At 47.7% G+C, this 19,388-nt stretch overlaps 1 protein-coding gene, 1 long non-coding RNA gene and 1 pseudogene across 10 annotated transcripts in view; 2 read left to right on the plus strand and 1 right to left on the minus strand.

The window, feature by feature from the left end:
* BCL2L1 (BCL2 like 1) overlaps nucleotides 1-14,558 on the plus strand; it is a 43,244-nt gene extending 28,686 nt beyond the window's left edge. For 4 of the 9 annotated variants that reach the window (XM_016148846.2, XM_016148848.2, XM_016148847.2 and 1 more), the window contains exon 3: nucleotides 11,967-13,366. In XM_016148846.2, the coding sequence (XP_016004332.1) occupies nucleotides 11,967-12,104 (138 nt within the window). In that variant the 3' untranslated portion in view covers nucleotides 12,105-13,366. Of the gene's footprint in view, nucleotides 1-11,966 lie in introns of all 9 variants that reach the window. The other 5 variants (XM_016148851.2, XM_016148849.2, XM_036229542.1 and 2 more) reach the window with 4 other exon arrangements.
* LOC118609996 lies at nucleotides 5,638-7,642 on the minus strand. The gene is made up of 2 exons (XR_004953630.1): nucleotides 7,330-7,642; nucleotides 5,638-6,018 (listed from the first exon to the last, which is right to left on the minus strand). It is a non-coding gene; the product is annotated as an uncharacterized LOC118609996 (long non-coding RNA).
* A 688-nt stretch (nucleotides 14,559-15,246) lies between the features above and the next one.
* LOC118610541 lies at nucleotides 15,247-15,365 on the plus strand (annotated as a pseudogene).
* Nucleotides 15,366-19,388: the final 4,023 nt, after the last annotated feature.

The following is a 19,388-nucleotide window of genomic DNA, read 5'->3' on the forward strand; positions in this document are numbered from 1 at the left end:
CCTGGCCCCTCAGACAAGCTTTGTTGGTCCAATCTGGCTGCACCCTTCCCAAGATTCAGTCTCTTTGTCTGCACCCTGGGGGTGTGGGGCTATGATTCTAAGACACAGAGAGGGCACCTGTGTGGCTGCTCTGGACTGGCCTTCTATTGGCTGGCTATTCTGTCCTGACCTTTTTCTTGCCCTGGGCCTTATGTATCTCCTTTGTAAAGATATGGGACCAAGATTGGTACATGTAGTATTGGTCTTCAAGATAACTTAAAGGTAATATGCAGATGGAAATTTTTATTTTAATAGCATTTTTATTTTGATTTCCATCTGTGGCAAATGATACTGGTTTTCTATTTATAGTAGTAATGATATATTGCCTTTTCATTTCATTTATTTAGCAAATGCTCAGTGTCTACTGTATGCCAAGCACTATTCTAGTTACTGGGGATATCTGTCTCCGCGGAGTTTACATTCTGAAAAGACAGAGTGATGGCAAGGCGGAGGGCCAGAGAAGCAGCTTTTGGTAATTGTTTTTAATAAAAGAGTGGTTGGGAAAGGCTTCTCTGAGGAGGAGGCATGACCTGAGGGAGTAAACTATGTAACAATATGTGGTAAGAACATTCCAGGCAGAGGGAACAAGTAGAGAGAGCTCAAAGTGAGAAGGATATGCTTGGCTTGTTTGAGGAAGAGCAGAGGACATGAGTGTGGCTAGAACAGAATGAGCAGAGGAGAAAGTGGTAGAAGGTGACGGTTTGTGTGCGCCATGGTGAGGCATTCTGGCTCTTCCTCTAGGCAAAGTGGGAAGGCAGTGGAATATTTTGACCAGACAGGATCTGACTGCTTTTAGAAAGACCATTCTGGCTACTGTATGAGACCATAGTGGGAGGTAAGAAGCTGGGAGACCAGTAAGGTGGTTGTTACTGGCAGAAAATGATGTTGGCTTGGACCAAATGATGGCGGTGGAGGTGGTAAGAAGTAGTGGATTCTGGATTAATTTTGAATATAGATCCAAAGGAACTTGCTGACAGAGCAAAACTACAGAGGATTTAAGGGTGACTCCAGGGTGTTCCAGACTTTAGCACCTGCAAGGACGAAGCTACCACCATTTACTAAAAAAAGGGAAAGATGCCGAAAGAACAGGTTTTGGCGGGGAGAAGATGCTGTAAGAATTTTCAATATATTTACTTGAATTTTTAAAAAGTAAGTCAGTTGATAGAAAAATGTTAATAATAACAGTAATGATGATACATGGATGGATAAGGCCAACACAGTGATGGCTGATATTGTGGATAAGAGTAGACCAGATGTGTCTGTGCTTCCTTCCAGCTCTAAAATTCTGCTTTGGTGATTTCAGATCTCACAGTCTCCCATTCATAAAGAACGATAACTTGAGACTCAGTCTAGACTGTAATCAATACAGAAGGAACAACAGGGGAGGAATCCCTTGGACCAGGCTCACTTGTTGTTAATTTGGAAAGACTTGGGAGGATCTTGCACACATCTTGGCCTCCGGGCACTGCCTCATTCACTCACTCACTCACTCACTCACTCACTCACTGACTCATTGAGCATCTTCTGCCTAGTAGGCCCTAGACACAACACAGATCTGATGCTCGCTCCCTCCTAATATAAAGCAAGCTATCTCTACCTCCACCCTTACCCTACGCCTGGCTTCTCCATGGCCCTGCACTTACCTGGAGCTTGGGTGATGTGTTTGCTGAAAGTGGGCAGCCGCAGCCCAGACAGACTGTGTCCTTTCCTTGGTCTCTGTCCAGTCCCTCCTTCCTTCCTTTTATTGCCGTCTATCCTTCAGAACCTGGGAGCAAATGGCTTTGCCTCCATGAGAGCAGAAATAGTTTTGTCTTATTGCATTCCTGTAGTTATCAAGCTGGAAAAAATTTATCAGACTCTTCTCCTGGTTTTTGTAGCTGAGAAAAAGAAGGCCCGAGAGGCAAGAAACTCCCAGAGTCCACATCCCATTCATTAGCAAATTCTTTCATCTCTGCTTTTAAAAATAAATTCTGAAACTGACTGCCTCTCACCAGCTTCCCTGGCTGGCACGGTCCTGGCTAAGCCACCATCGTATTTCTTTTGGATGACTGCATCAGCTCCCCACCAGACCTCTTGCTGCTTCCACCCTTGCCCCTGAAGGTCTCCACCCAGTGGCCAGAGGGACCCTGTTAAAACCAAAGTCAGATCACGTTCTCTCCTTTTCACAACCCCACAGTGTTCCCATGTCATTCAGAAGACAAGCCAAAGGCCTTAAATGGCCTTCAAGGCCCCGAACAGTCTGGCCTTTGGCTACTGCCAGAACCCATTGCTACTCTTATCCTGTCATTACTTGGCTTCAGGCACTCTATTTTCTTAACTGTTCCTAGAAGACCCCAGTTACGCACCTGCCTCAGGGCCTTTGCACTTGGTAATCCCTCTGCCTTTCCTCAGATCCTTGCAGTACCTGTTCCCTCACTTCATTTAGGGCTCTGATCTAATGTCACCTCCTCAAGAAGCTTTCCCTGACCACAGGTTCTAATCCTGCCTTCTTTTATGTTTCTCTCTAACCCCTTTTCTCGTTTATTTTTCCTTTTACCACTTATCACCATCTGACACCTTTAGTTGTTGCCTGTCTCTTCCCATTAAATTATAAACTCTCATACAGGTAGGAGTTTTCATATGATTTAGTCACTGCTTTATCCTTAGCACTTAGCATAGTATCTGGCATTTAGTGGGCACTTAATAAAGATTTATAGAATGAATGAGTGTCCAGAGCTAAGCAGGGCAGTTTGTCTGGTCCTTCCTGCAACCCCACAGGTCAGCCCACAAAGGGGTCATGGTCTATCTTAGGAAACTCAGCTAATAGCTCTACCAAAGCTACTTAGCATCACTTTTGTTCCTAAGATAATGACCAAATAATGGGAGGGACTCACTGCAAGGACTGGCCTTGCAAAGGTTGGGTTGGGGGTGGGGGAAGCACAGAGCAGCCGTCAGTACACCTCTCTCTTTCTCAACCCTGAGAGAAACAGGGGGCATGCCTCTTCCCTGTTCTCAAAGTTATCTCTGACTTCCAGGGCCCAAAATAGCAGATCCCCAGTAAATAGTGGGTGGGTAAAATGGGGAAGCCAGGAAGAGCGTAATAACATCCCTTTGCATCTAGCCTATGGCACTGACAAATTCAATATGCTGTGGAGTCAGACACCTCACTCAGTAACCAGTGATCTCAAGCAAAGTCTCACCTCTCTGAGTCTTAGTTCTGTCATTGGTAAGATTGCAAGATTTTGAGAATTCAAACAGAGACTCGGTAAATATTAGCTGTTACTTTTTTGTTTGTAGCTACAAATAATGAGATACACCATGAGACACACAAATGGGACTACTCATTTTTAGCTATTAAAAAAATAAACAGCTAACATTTATTGAGCACTTTCCATGAACCATTTAATTTTTGCTGCCAGGCCTACGAAGTACAGTGTTCTCACTTACAGAGAGGACACCGAGCTTGGAAAAATAAAGTCTTGCCCTCGATCCAGCAATTAGGCAGTCACAGTGCTGGGTTCAGAACACACTGTCATACTCCAGGGGTCTGATGGGGGAGTGGAGGGAAGTCAGTTCCCTTTTCTGGGTCTCATTTTCACATCTCTCTGAACCACAAATCATGGCACATGATTTATGGGTGGTCCTCATGCAACATCAGGTGGAACTGTGAGTTGCTACTGGGCCTCCTGGTGGTGGTGGTCTTCTGCAGCTTCTTGGTTCTCTGGGTGTTGACTGTGAACAGCAAACCTCCAGGCAGCCCCTGGCTCAGTGTCACCAGCTATCTACAGAGGACTCCAGCTTTCTTGGCCCCATCTCAGATAGCTTGCTGTTCTGCACCTTGAGGGGGCTGGTAGACTGGGGTGGAGATGAACAGGGGAGAAGACTAAAGGAACAGGAATGTAGGAAATGCAGCCTCGTGGGAGCCTTTGGCTCTGAGTTTTTGGTTACAGGAGTGTGTGCACGCGCGCGCACAAACACACTCAGATGTACAGAGGGGAAGGATGAAACAGAGATTTGTTCCCACCCCCAAATCCTTCAGAGCTGTTGTCTTCTGCTGTGGAATTCCAAACATTTCCGATCAGATAAAGGTGGCCGAAAATACCAGGGACTTGTCTGGACTGGTTGGAGGCAGTGCTGGGGTGAGGAGGTTGAGGCCACGGGGGCAGAGACCAGCAAGGGTGCCCTGAGTCACATACGCTCATTGCCCTTTTCCTCTAGAATCTTGAGGATTTGAAGGCAAGGCTCTTGAAGCTTTGAGGTGAAGGAGTATCAGACTCTTGTGGCAACAAGTCCTTCAGCTCCAGGATGTTGCCTCTCACCTTTCACACTAATTACTGGATCTTGTAGATCCAGTAAAGAGAGAGAACCCAAATAGTCACTTATTCATCCATATGTGAGTTACTTTCATCTTCCTCGCACTGCAGAACTAGTAGGAGCCCTTTGAGATGATCTCCTTTATTTTACAGATGAGGAAAGTCCCAGGCTTTCCCAGCATCCCAGACGGGACTGGACTCACCCCAAGCAAACCAATGATAAAGCTGGGACACGAAACTCATATCTGCTTTCAGCCCAGTGCTCTTTTCTTTACAGCGTGCAACATTGACCACTGCCAGATGAGAGAGTGGGGACAGCTTTGGGGAAAGGAGGGAGTAGCAGCTTTAGACTATGGAGTACTTGGAGTGATAGACCCCAGAGGAAAAAGAGTTTTAGGGAAGGGGCTCACCCCAGAAACCAAGCTCCTGGTCCTATAGGTTGTTATTGCAGTCTCTCCTGTCTGTTGACTCAACACAATGCAGAAGATGCCTTTTCCAGAACCTTTCTATAGCTTCCTATTCCCTTTCTGGGCTGGGAGAATTTATTTATTTGTGGGGGCAGGTGGCAGAGGGGAGTTGTCCTGGGTACCCTGCCCAATCACCTGGTGTCTCAGGTCCTTCTCCTGGTTTTACCAGGCAGTGAGGATGGGACTGAAGAGGGAGAAAATTGGCCTTTCTTCCCTTCCCTCTTTACTGTTTACGAGTAAGCCACACTCATCAACACCTTCTTTGGGCTTAGCACTGACTGGACTAGTCCTGAGGGACACAATTCATGGTAAAAAATGAGTAGCTCAGTAAACGTTGTGAGAGAGCTCAGCAGAGGGATCAGCATGGACAAAGGTCTGGGGGCCGAACAGAACACAGCATGTGAGGAATGAAGCAATCTGACCTACACAAAGCAGAAGAAACCCTGCAGGGTAGAATAAGAACAGTAATAGCTGCCATTTACTCAAAATCTACTAAGTGCTTTTCTAAGAGCTTTATATATATTGAATCCTCATAGTGTTCTTGTGAAATAATTATTTTTAATCCTCATTTTACAGATGAGGTCCACAGCCAAACATCTTAGTATAGTTGCAGGACTCATTGGGTACCTGCCTGTTCTTTGCCCTGGCAGCCCAGCTTGCGGAGAAATGGAAGTTAATTTGTCACCAGTCTTGGCCTCACCCAGATGGCGCCACCATTTTACAAATAAGGAAACTAATAGAGAGGAGCAGGACCTGGTCCCAGGGCCCTGAGCAAAGCCAGCAAAACTTCCTTCACCAGCCCGTGTTGCCTTCTTGGGCAGCCCACCATTGAGACAGAGTTGGAGAAGAGCAGAGGAGGAGAGAGGACCAGCACTAAGGCCCAGCCATCGAGGGGAGATAGAAGGAAAGAGGCAAAGGCCTCCATTAGAGCTGTCCAAAGATGAAATGTTCCACCAAGGAGGGAGGGAGCCCCTTATGACAAGTATATAAGCAGGGAATGCCCTAGAGAGGATTGTGAACTCCCACGGGTATGGACCGTTTGGAATGAAACAGATCCACTATGTGACCTGGATGCTCCACCTTTCTGAACCCCATCTGGGCAATGTCCATGTTAGAGATGAGTTTGAGCATCACGTGGAGGGTTGGATGGTGTGTTGTCAGGCCACTTTGGAGTTTGACTCTGTTTCAAGGGTGAGCCTTGGTTCTTCTCACCGTCGACACTAGAAGAAGAGTGAAAGGCTATGGCAGAATAGGGAGTCACCGGGGATGTGATGAAAGGGGATTGAGGTGAGGGAAGCCTCATAATCCAGGGAATGGATGCATATGGGCATGTGCAACCACCCAGGAGCCATTAAGTGCTTGAGCCAGACTGCCTGGATTCAGATCCCAACTCTGCCATTTATAAACTCTGTGACCTTGGGAGGGTAACTTGGACTCTGCGACTGAATCCTCATCTGTAACATGGAGAGTAATAATAGCACTCACTTCATGGGGTTATTGTGGGGATTGCGTTTATTTCTATACACAGTGAAGCTCTTAGCACATGGAAAGTGCTCAGTAAATATCAGCCATCATTCCCAGGGAAGGAGGTCATGAGCCCTGGAATGAGCATCTGTGCCCCCAGTAAATGTTTTTCTGAATTCTCTCTCTCTGCCTCTAAGGCTAGCACCGTGGTTCTGAGCTGAGGAGGTGGAGAGCCCACGTTCACACTGCCAGGCCCGATAGCTTTCTCGATTCCCCAGCTGAGGTGTTATCTTCTCCCTGCACAACCACTTCCTTTTCTGAGAAATGAGCACATCTGTCAGCCTTAGCTTCTTAGAACTAATGGTGGGGGAGGAGGCAGGGGAGGAGAGGCTGGCAGCTGACAGGGACAGCGTTGGAGATTAAAATGAAGTATGCTGTGAGGTTGCCGTCAGATATTCCCTAAAGCCCAGATGCCTTGGGTGCCCCCATGACACCCTCTTCAGCCAGTAACACCAAGGTCACCTTGCTTTACCAAGTGCTTTCATCCCCTAATCTCACCACCACTACCTTGTGCGTGGGCTCAAAGCAGGAGAAACTGAGGCTCAGAAGTAGAGAGGCTTGCTATGGTGCCCACAGCTAGGCTGGCTAAACTGAAGTGTCAGCCCCAGCAGTCTGGCTACCCATCCCACCGAGCTACCTCTCTGAGTTGCCCACATCCAGGCCCATGTTCCCCTGGGAAACCCAAGGGAAGTGGATTCCAACCACAAACCTCACTTCATCCAAGTCTCCGCCTGTAACTCCCTGCCAAGAGAGTGATAGTCCTCTCTGTTTGCCACCCCCACCCCCCGCCTTCCTGCCATTTTCCAGGAATCTCCTAATAAGGCCTCATTGGTCTGTCTGTCCAGCAGGCATTATCAGCCTCTCCCCCAGGGAAACTGAGGCCAGGAGCAGAAAGTGACTCTGCAAGTGATCCATGGCCCACCCATGTAGGGCCATAACAAAGCCAGTCCTGATGTCCCTGGTACTTTCTCTGGGCTGCTAGGAGCCCCTTTGTCTTCTCCACCTACCTCTTTCCCGAAATAACCAAACAGGAAGGAAGCGGTGGGCCTGGGCCCTCCAGAGTCACCCTAGAGGAAGGAAGGGCTCGTCTGGCACAGGCACTTACTTGTCCTCACTGAAGCCAGGACGGAAGAGTTTCACTTTCCCTCCTGGTTTTCGTCATATCCTTTTCCTGTGGCACCCAATTGTCAGCTGGCTGCGGGCCAGAGCTCATTCAGCTGGTGGCCTCAGGCCACCTTCCCTCTTCTACAGGACTCAGGACTATAGCTCCGGCACAGAATGTGAGGTTTGCTTCTGTATATGCTGGGACTAGAAACTGGCTTCCTCACTTACCCACTTTGGGCAGGTCTCAATATCTCTGAGCTTCAATTTACCTGGGATTAGAATGAGGACCTCCTTCTGTAACAGAAGTGCATGCACCTGGCCCACAATGGAGCCAGATTGTTGGTGCAGGCAACCCAGCCAGGTCACCACATTCACTTAGAATGGTACCTTCTGTGTTCCGGGTATAGTACCAGGTTCCGGAGATACAAGTGACAAAACCACACATGGTCTAGTTGGAGTTACAGGACAAAAAATAATCACTCAAGGGACCATGATTATGCATATAATCAGCAAATACGGCCCAGTCAGGGTAAAGTACTTTAGCTCAGTGTCTGGCACATAAGTTATTATTTTGTTGTTATTTAACGTGTGAGGACACTAGGAGTCAGGTGAAGTAACCTACTCAAAGTTTCACAGCTAGGAAGAAGTGTAGAAATGCAGGAGGTGAGAGAAAAGAGTGGGAATTAGAGGACTGATCCATTCAAGCAGGGGCTGCACTGCAGCCCAACAGGATGGGTGGTACGCTGGCACTTGGGCCACTGCCCCAGGGACATTGTTGTGCCAGCCTTTTTCCTGACCTCTCCAAGGTTGCAGATGGCTGCAAGGTGACCTGCATTATTCAGTCAGCTGCTTCTGGACAGAGATCTAGCCAAAGTCAGTATATATACCTGTCTGAATTGGCCCCTGGCTTCATCACACTTGATCCCTGAGCCCCCCAGATGGATGAGGAAGACTGACTCACAGACAGAGGGCCTCAACCTAGGGACACCCTGTCTCTCCTTTCCACCTCAGGGCCTTTGCACTTGTTGCTTCTGCTGGAACATGCTTTCTCACCCAAGATTATTGATCCTCCTTTGGCCACCTCTACCTTGTCATTCAGGTGTCAGCTCAAACCTCACTTCCCCAGAGAGAACTTCTGAAATTATTTTGTTTCTTATTCTCTCTGCTTACCACTAGGATAGTGTTTTCTCAACATTTTTTCCTTATCTCCACCCCCTAAAGAGTCTTTTTAGACATTGTTTACCTAATTGCCCTCCTATGACATTTGAATACCACAACTGTACTGTGTAGCTCTGCATGTGCTGTGGCCCCTTGGAGAACCACAAGCCACTGTAATATCCAAGAGTTTTTCACTTCGCCCCACTGGAGGTGATACCACCCTCACCAGGCATGCATGGACTAGAACACAAGTTCCATGAAAGCAGGAACTTTGTCTGTCTTGCTCACTGCTATGTCTCCAGTGCTGGGCTTGGAGGATGGTAGGTACTCAGTAAATATTTATGGTATGAATGAAAGTCCATAAGCCTTGGGTGCACAAGGAGACACTCTTCCCAGAGTTGAAGGAGGGACTAGTAAGGATGGTCTCTTGGAAGAAGGGACTCCATAGAGGAGTTTTGTAAGTTCAGTAGGGCTTGGCTAATTGAGAAAGGGAGATGCAGGAAGGGTGACCAATTAGAGGACACTGTGCTGGCAAAGACAGGGACAGGAAGCAAGGTGGAGCATGTGGGGTAGCTGGCATTCCTTGTGGCCAGGACTATGGGAGGTAGGACCTTGAAAGTAGATCCGGCCTTGACTTCTCCTGGGGACCCTGGTTCTTGTCTCACCATTCTGAAGGGCCCTGATGCCACGTTGGGGGACCTCAATTCCTCGTCCAAGCTCTACCACAAACCATCTGTGTGACACCGTAGAATGGGTAGGTGGGTTGGCCTTACTGTGAGGTCTGCCTGGCTAGGAGTCCATGATTCTCCCATGGGGGTCATTAGCCACTGCCTTTCCCCAGTGGCCCTGAAAACCTCCATCTGGATCCCCATGGTAGCAGTAACAGCTGCAAAGAGACACTTCCCTCATTTGCTCTCACCTAAGGATGCAGTCTCCCTGGCCTGGGTCTCCTGAAAGCCTTTGTGACCTCAGAGAGCTCCCTGGAACTCACTCTTATATCTTACCTCCCTGCCCGCCATGCCAGCTCTGGCTAAAACCAATGGGAGCCACTGAGGAGTGAGGGGGGGCTTATCTCTGCTTTTCCAGACGGGCTGCTTTGCAATCCTGTTTATTTATCCAAAGCAGCCGCCCACTGAGAAAATGGCTGTGTTTGTTTCCAAGTGTGTCGTGTGAACTGTGGGCTAAATATACCCACACCACTGCCTTTCGGGCACCCGCCCTGGAACAGCACGCCCCATTTTGCTCATGCTCTCTCTGCAAAAGCAATCCCCAGAATCCAGAGTCGTTGGAAATCCTCCTCCCTTTTTCCCAGGAGAAGGATCTCGTTGAAGTGGAGACAAAGGTTGTCCTGGTCAGGAATGCACGCATGGGGGCTGGGCAGGTCAGAGCCTCATTCTCTATGGTACCAAAATGAGAATGTTCCCTCCACCCTGGAATGACTGTTCCTGGACAGTGAGTGCTTTGTGCCCTTGCAGGGACAGAGCCTGTTTACTCCAACTCAGCCCTAGAGCTGAAAATTTCCTGTGGCTGCCAACCCTCTGCTTCAGCTAAGTTCCCATCAAGGGAGCCAGGCCTCTCCCACTTTGGCTACAACCCCATTGTCCCTGGTTTCTTGTGGGACATTTGGCCCCTTGGGATAACCACGGCCTCCTGGCCATGACCTCACTTTTCCCATGGTCCCCACAGCCCAGGACTCTCCTGCATCACATACTCATCTTTTTTGTGACTCCACCTGGACCTGCTTCTCTTGGGATCAGAAAAATTAAAACTGTAAGAATTATCTTGTCTGCCAACACCCATGGAGGCTAGCCAGGAGGAAAGGGGAAAGACAGGGAAGCATTCCACACTAGCCAGGCCTGAGCAGCAACAAGGCCAAGAGTTAGGAGGCTGTCTGCTGCTACTGCCCCGCCCTTCTCTCCCCAGACCCAAGCCCTACCTCGACCCCATCCCTACATCCCTTTATCCAGGACATTCAGTGTTAGTTAGGACAAGTCCTCCCCAGCCCCCACATAAAAGGAATGTTGCCGTGTAGCAGCACTCCCTTTGGAGCTGGGCAGTCCTGGGTTCTGATCCTGGCTTTGCCTTACTGTAAACTTCAGTTGTCTCATCTGTGAAATGAGGTTCAAATCTCTAGTCTGGGGATTCTATTGAAGGTGAAATGAGATAACAGTGCCTGGCAATTAGTAAACATGCAGTACCTTTGTTCTACTCATGTACTGACCACCAACTATGTGCCAGTTGGGATCAGGTGGAATTGTAAAGCCAGAATGTGAGCTCTTGGTGGAGAGGCAAGAACACAGGCTCTGCAACCAGCCAATGATTCGTTCCCTCCCCACACGCACACAGGACACTGATTTCTAGGTGCCAGACACCAGGCTTAGATTCTGGTTCCACCATTGACAAAGCTGAGAGACATGATCAAGTCCTGTCCTCAGAGGCCCAGCTTCCTGGTCTGTAAATAGGAAGAGACAGCCTGCTCTGCAGCATTGTTGGGAGGATTAAAGGACAGATGGGGTGGGAAAAGTCATCTTTAAAAGGTACTCAAGCTCTCTACTCCCTGCCCCACAGGCTGGCCCCACCCTGGGCTGGGTAATTTAACCCGAAGCCCCTCCCCCCCCATCATGTGCTTACCTCCTGACTAGCTTGGGGCAGAAGGCTGTGGCTCATCTCCTCCTGGGCCCAGTCATACCTCCTGGGGTGGGGGACAGGACCTCTTAGATCCATCCCAGTCCTGCATGGTTGTTACTTTATCTACTCTGCCCTGCCCACCCCTCAGCCTGCCCTGGGCTGAGACACCCTCCAGAGGAAGAAGGAGCCTCTAGCCAAAAGTCCCCAAACTGCTCTGCCTCTGAATCACTCTGGAAACTTACCCTGTCCCTTTTCTCTCCCTCCCTCTTCCATCACAGCAGTGGAAAGTCTAAGGCCTAGTGGTTCCACATTACACTTGGACTCTACTCCAAGCTCCTCTGTGGCTTCCAGACCATACACAGTCCAGCTCTCGCTCACCCCTGCACCCTCACCTCTCCTAACCCTTCCTATTCTGCTCTCTGCTCCAGCCATTTTGCCTCCCGTCATTCCCTGGCCCTGCCCATCTCTTTCTCACCTCAGGTTCTGGAATACCGCTTCCTAGCTGTCTGACTTCGGACAAAGCTCTTTCCTTACTTTGCACCTGTTTTCTCAACAATAAAATGGGTTGGTCATTCCCAACTGGAGATCTGGAAAGAGGGCAGCCCTCAACCCTTTATCTGGCCAGAGTAGGCAAGGGTAGCTATAGTTTTTCAGATCACTCAAGGCCAACATATTCAGATGGCCCCCCCCCTTTCTCCCACCCATGCTACCGTTTAAGGACTCAAACAGCACTTTTCCTTCTCTCTCTCTGCAGGACACGTTCGTGGAACTCTACGGGAACAATGCAGCAGCCGAGAGCCGGAAGGGTCAGGAGCGCTTCAACCGCTGGCTTCTGACAGGAGTGACTGTGGCTGGCGTGGTTCTGCTGGGCTCACTTTTCAGTCGGAAATGACCAGACACTGACCACCCACCCACCGTCGTCCCCCCCACACATCCCTCTTTCCAGCCACCATTGCCACCAGGAGAACCACTACATGCAGCCTGTTTCCCACCACCCATCACAGGGTTGGGCCTAGACTTGGTCCCCCGCAGTTAGTTTTCTAGAATCTACCATGCTTCAGTGAGAGCCACCTTCCCTCACACCTCAGTTCTCCTGGCCTCAAAACCCACTAATTTCCCCCAAAATCTGCCCCATGGATGCTGGCAGTTTTGGGGCGGGAGTGGGGGGGTGTGTTGTGGCTGGGGGCCGAAGCGTCCTGCCTACCCCTTAACCGCCCCGAGAATGGTTTCCTTCTAGGGAGCCGGAAAGTTTTCTGACCCTTTTTTCCAGAAAGACTAGATTGCCTTCGTTTTGATGTTTGTGACCTCAGAATTAATCATTTCTTATTCCCGCCCCCTCAAGGACCTGGGCTCCCCTTCCTTTCATCCCCACCCTCCAATAGCCACTTAGGGGCCACTTGTGACTAATTAGAGATTCAGGCTGCTTGGGATAAAGAAACAAGGACCAGGACCCCCTCCTCACCTCTGGCCTGGCCAAAGTCCCTGCCCCCAATTTCAATGTCATCCAGAGGCCTCTGTCTAGAAGCTAGCCCCAGCCAGGAGGGAGGGGGCTATAGCTGCAGGAAGCACCCCATGCCAAAGCTAGGGTGGCCCTTGTAGTTTAGCACTACCCCAGTTCCCTTCTCCCCTTCCCCTGGCTCCTTCCCATGATTGTGACTGAGGGACCAACTGGGCCCAAGACAGGTGCCCCAGAGCTGTTTATGGCCTCAGCTGCCTCACTTCCTGCAAGGAGATCAGCCTGTGGCATGCCTTGGGCTGCTGCTCATGGGGTCCAGGGGTTCAGGGGCCTTGGCCCAGAGGCAAAGGAGAGCTACAGGGAGCAGCTATGGGAGGCCTAGGGTCTTCCCTACCTCAGGCAGGAAGGGCAAGACGGAGAGCCCTGGTGCACGGGGTGAAGGTAGGGCTGGCTGGAAGGGCCAGTCCTGCTTGGCCTAGCAGATTGTGCCCTACCCCCCCGTTCAGCCTGGGAAGCCAGGCTTCCAGGTCTTAGCGGCCTGGCCAGGAACCTTTGAGGCTTCACTTTTTCCTCTGCTCCATCCATGGCCTGTCTCATCCCTGGGATCCTGGCCTAGCTCTGGCCACCCAGGGCTCTCTGCTGTACATATTCAAGACTAGTTTTTATTCCTTGTGAAGATGATATACTATTTTTGTTAAGCGTGTCTGTATTTATGTGTGAGGAGCTGCTGGCTTGCTGTGCGTGTGCACGTGGAGAGCTGGTGCCCAGAGATTGAACAGCCTGATGCTCCCTCCCCTTTCCTGGTCTGGGGAAGCCAGCTGGGGGTCCTGGCTCCTGAGGGGCACCTGTCCCTCTCCCACCCCCTACCCCACACTTGTTCCAGCTCTTTGAAATAGTCTGTGTGAAGGTGAAAGTGCAGTTCAGTAATAAACTGTGTTGACTCAGTGAACAAAAAGGGTCTGGGTTCTTGTGTGCTCTGAGATGAGCAAGAAGGAGTTGCTTGGCTAACAGGCTGTGGGACAGCAGGGTACTGGTGCTGGCTCTCCTGCCCCCAGGGGAGGGCCTTGGACAAGTTCTTTCTTTCCTCCGGGCCTGAGTTTCTCCACCTGTTTATTGACAGGGTTTTTACTGAGCACTTGCTGTGTGCTGGGCACTGGAGCTGTGTATGAACAGGACAGAGTTCTGCCCTCAGGAGCGGACATTCTAGTGGAAGAAACAGACAGCATAGTCCAGTGAACCAGAGCCCTTGCCTTTATGGAACCCCTATTCTCTTCGGGGAGACAGACAGATAAATACAAGGATAGCTGTTGCAGGGCAAAAGTAGAAACAGGATGACCATGAGAAGCATGGCAAGACTTGAAGGACTTAATGGGAAAAGATAAGAAAGGTCAGACTTGAGATAACATTTGAAGGATAGATCCTGCAAGACTAGCTGATGGATTAGAGATAGCTCTAGAGAGTGAGAGGAGTCAAGAGTGATTCAAGTTTCTGGAATGATGATGCCATTAGTTATAAAATGAAGCACATGTCTGAGGCCAGTGCTACCCAAGAGGCTCATTGTGAATGTTCTAACAGCATTTAATGTGAGACCTGGGTTTGGGAGTCAGGGAGGGCTCACTGGAAGAAGTGACCTCAGAGCCAGGGCCTGAAGGATGTATAAGAGTTAACTAAAAGAAGTGGGGAAGCAAGAAGAGTGGTCCTGGTGAAGAAGCAGCAAATATACAGGATGAACATAAGTTTTCTTAAGGCTGAAAAAAAGTTGGTGTATCTGGAGTTGAAGGGGCCTTGGGTCACAATGATGCCAGAGAGATGGGGTGAGGGGACTGAACTTGACCCTGAGAGCAACCGGAGACAGGAAGATTGAAGTCAGGAAGGATATGCCCCCCCCCCCAAAAAAAAAAAGCCCCAAAGCGCCCTCTGGCTGCTGTGTGGAGGAAGTTCTGGGGTGGGAAAAGAAGCCGTGGTTTGCTTAACGCTCCAGTTCAGAGAGTGTATCCTGGGCCGCCATTCCTGGTCTTTGGGCAAGTCATCAACCTATGCCCTACTTGTCCCTTCTATGAAACAGGTATGATGGCAGTACCCACCTCAGGTGACCGTGGTCAACACTGAATGAGATAACCCAGTGGAGCTTGAAAGAGTACTGGATGTTGGGTACTGGAGAGGGGGGGGCCTGCAGAGACCACCCCGCCATGAGACAAGTTACCCGGCAAGAGGGGGAAGGTATTCCTCACGAAGTTGCACGTGGCTGCGTCTGAAGGTGAGGTGGGGTCTGGGAAAGATCAAGGACTCCAGGGGCTGCGCTCCAGTTGGGGGCAGGCCCAGAGGCAGGGCCTGTTCCGCTTTCAGGAGCGAGCTTGACTGCCCCCTGGTGGCCGAGGCATGCGACCTGAAAGCCACTCCCACCCCAAGGTGCCCTCTCTCAGGATCCATGACCTGTCTCTCGCCTGGCCAGCTTTCCCACTGTCCTCCATCCTACCTGCACATCAGAAGGTCGCCTGCACTTCCAACCCTTGGATACTGGATTCAGAGCTTGCCATGGGCTCAAGGTCACCATTCTCCTTAGTTCAAGACCAAAGCCATCTACGGCTGTGCCACCCTGAACACGCCCGGTCTTATCTGATCTCTGAAGCTAAGCAAGGTGGGACCTGGCTAGTATTTGGATGGGAGACCACCTAGGAATACTGGGTGCCGTAGGCTTTAAAAATAAAAAACTTAAAAAGACCAAAGCCTCCTGCCTCCCACCCACCCCTATGCCCACAAAGCATCCCTGTCCCCTTACCTAGCCACTCAGGTCCCCTCCCAAGATTCATGATAGTCTTCCAGAAATGTCTTTTCACATACAGGCAAATGTATAGATATCAATATGTTTTGGTTTTTTTTTTTTTTTTTTTTTTTTTTGCACAAGCGTTAACACTGTGCCTTAACTTTCTACACCTAAATAATGTATCTTATAGAACAGTGTTTTCGTGTTCATATATGAATCCCCAGGTACTCATGGTAGCTTCATTCTTTTTTCTAGCTGGGTAATATTCTGCAAAATTTTAAACCAGACCTTTAACTCAGTAATTCCCAATCCTAAATGTTTATGGCACACACACAAAATACTGGAAAGGGAAAGCAGGAAGGGATTTCAGACTGTCTATATGGATCCTAAGGAAAAATTCATCTCACTTCTATATATCAGAAGCCCTCATCTTTTTGGTACCAGGTACCAATGCTCTTAAGAGAATCTAATGCCTTATGATCTGAGGTGGAGCTGAGGCGGTGATGCTAGTGCTGGGGAGCGGCTGCAAACACAGATGAAGCTTCTCTGGCTCACCTTCTGCTGTGCAGCCCCATTCCTAATAGGCCATGGACTGGTACTGGTCCACAGCCCAGGGGTTGGGGACCTCTGCTATGTATTGTATTTTATAATGAGAAGAATGAAAGACGACATATTTCCCAGAGAGGAATGAAGTATTAACTTTGATTAAAACATCCAAATACATTATTTTGAAATTTATTTCTTAAGAAACTTGATCTTGTTCCTGTGAATGCAGCTTTTTATATGAGGTTTCATTATCAAAATGGTTCACGCAATCCCTAACCAAGGCTTATTAATGATGATCTTCAAATTCTTGGTAGTCAACATTGACAAGAGACTTTATAACCTCAAATGGGTGATTTAAAAGATTTTAAACCATTTCAAAGCTTATAATTAAAATATTTAAATATGCCAATATTTCTTTGAGAAATATAATGCAATCAAATGGCTTTCAAATCCAAATGAACTTCATTTTGGGAATGTTTAAATAATGATGTGTTCCAGAACACAGGAAATGACATAAAGCTTTCAAGCTTTTTTTTTTAAAGAAAACTATAACATTAAAACTGGACAAGCCTGTATAATACAAAGGGAGGGAGAGAGGAAGAAAAAGAAAGACAAGGAAAGAAAAGGGAACTCTAGGCCAATTTACTTAGAAACATGCTGTTGCAGAAACGGTGCAAAAATCACATGAGAAACGAAGCAGCACAGGGAGGGAGAACCCAGGTCTATTATGCTGGGAGGTCCCAGAAGAGCTAGCACTCTGAAGAGCTGGGCCAGGAACTCAGTTGCAACTTTGTTTATATAATGCTTATTTGGCATGGGCTGATTGGTTAATTTGTCCTCAGACGTTGCAAACCGGGGAGTTGCTATGTATGGTTGCAGGCAGTTACAAAGAGTTATAAAGTGTGGGAGTTGCTATGGGGTACAGGCAGTTACATTTGTTGCTTAGAACAAGCAAAAGGAAAGATGAGTCTAGTTAATTTTGAGTAAGGCCTATATAGCAAGCATATGTTCAGAAACAGAACAAAGAGCTGATAAGCCTTTTGAGTGCAAATTCCTCTTCAATGCAAGCCAAAGTTCTAAGTATAATATTAACAAATCAAATCTAACAACATATTAAAAGAATAATACGTCATGACCTAGTAGGGTTTATTCCAGGTAAACAAGATTCACTCTATTAGAAATCTTTTGATGTAATTTATTGTATTGAAATATTAACAAAATCCTTATATTTCAGTAGATATCAAAATAATAATTGGTAAAATTTAATACCTATTTATGATTTTAAAAAATCTCTTAGTAAGCCGAGTTAAAAAGTAGCTCTGACTTTTTCATACGCTTCCAAATTTGTAAAAGTTTAAGGTGATGATTTGTACATTGCTTGTGCAATGTTTAAAAATTCACGAGTCATGCAGCAAAATCAGTAGCTTATAATCGAATTCATTACATAATGTCCAGCTCTCCATTTTTCTCTCTCCACCATCACAGCCTTTGTAATGAGGCAAAAATAAAATTTTTTCTTAATATGTATAAAATAATAGAAGTGAACTCATGATCTCTATAAATTTGTCTTCTTTGATTTTTAATAAATATCCATGCATTAAAATTCTGAGCATACAGAGGATTAAAAATTCCTCCTAAATTATTTAAACCATCCCATTTTAGTAGGTTCACACATAAATAATTAGCTTGAATAAATCCATGGTAAAGAATCTTGTGAATTCTTATGAAACTTAAATAGTTTTACTACAGAGTTTTAACATGTCAATCTTAAAATTCGAAGAAGTCATTTGTAAAACACTAAGATACCAAGAAAGTGGACATAAAGTAAGAAAAGGATCTTCTGAAAATAAAGAATATAAACATAATGTAGTGACCTAGCCAACAAGATGGTTTGTAAATTTGTTGCTGAGTGGGAAAGGAACAGGAAAGCTTGGCTCAAATTGCACTGAGGTAAAAAACAACCTCTCCCCAAGCAAAATAAGGCTGTGCCTTGTCCTATTGCATCGTAAAAAAAATAATAATAATAATAAAACTAATGTGAAGGCTCTTATTTGCCAACCATGTATGTGGTGGCACATGCCTCTGCAGCTGGTTGGCTGTCCCTGTTAGACACAGCAATCTCACCTTGGCTTCCTGCCAAGCTCCCTAGGCACCTGGAAAACAAATTTCTCCAGTGGCTTCATGGACTTTGCAGAGGGTCCTTGTGGAGGGTGGGTGGCCTTCCCAGGTGGGTGGCCACATGCTCTGCAGGTGACCACTGCAACAGATTTTCAGGAAGGAAGAGCCCAACCTTGGCGGTGCTCAGCTCCTCCTGGTGGAACAGCACAGGCAGAGGAGAGACACACTACTGTAGTAGTTAGGAACAAGACCCTGCAACGAGACAGCCTTGGGTATTTGGGTGCCCTTTGACAAATGACTTCTCTGAGCCTGAATTTCTTCACCTGTAGAATAGGGATAATTATACCTATCCAATAGGGTGGTTATGCAGACTTAATGCAGATTTTATGCTTGTAAAGTGTTTTAAGAATGGTATCTGGCACTATAAATACTACATAAATTTTATCAGGCTATGCTATCAGACCCCCTACTCTCACCATCAGTGCTCTAAGGACCCCTGAGGGGACTAATCCAACTGTCCCAAACTCTAACCTTAGTATGGATATCTCCCAAAAGCAAAGCCAAAAATAAGGATTTAATTTAAGTAGTGATCCCAAGGCAGTGGGGACAGTGAGGCAGTGAAGGACAAGAAGCCAATATAGGATGCAATGACAAGTAGATGGCCACTTCGGGCAATGAGGTTTCTTCCCAGGCAATGAAAGACCTATGGGGCATTCTAGGTGCAAGAACATGAGGTATTTATCCACCAAATCCCATCCCTCATTGGCTGAGGGCTGCTCCTAGGTTATTCCTCCTCAACATTTGGCACTTCTTGCCTGCCCCATGCTTGGGCCAAGCATAAACTTATGACCAAAGAGACAAGGCACCTGTTCCCTTGAATGAGACCTGTCCACCAAAGCTGCACACGACCTCTGAATGTGAGTTGAAGGCACATAGCTGAGGCACCAACACATCTGACACAATTTGTGAAACTTCGTAGCCCAGCAATTGGGACACTGCCTGAGGGAGGAACAATTAGGTAGTTCTCAACTTTTGCAACCCAGAACAATACTGCAATAAACAGCCTCGTTGTGTCCATCATTCTGCGTGCATAGGTGTGTATCTACAGGAAATTCAGAACTAGAATTGCTGGGACAAAGGGTATATGCGTTTCTCATACTGATGGAGACACCGAAAACTGGCATCCTTTGAAACTGCCTGTCTCTTGCACCCTTGCCAACATCTGTTAACACTCCAATTTTCGTCAGTCTGCTTGATGAAAAAATAGTATCCCATACTTTAAAATTTCATTT

The sequence above is a fragment of the Rousettus aegyptiacus genome, unplaced genomic scaffold (genome assembly GCF_014176215.1).
Source record: "Rousettus aegyptiacus isolate mRouAeg1 unplaced genomic scaffold, mRouAeg1.p scaffold_m13_p_12, whole genome shotgun sequence".
NCBI classification, from domain to species: Eukaryota; Metazoa; Chordata; class Mammalia; order Chiroptera; family Pteropodidae; genus Rousettus; species Rousettus aegyptiacus.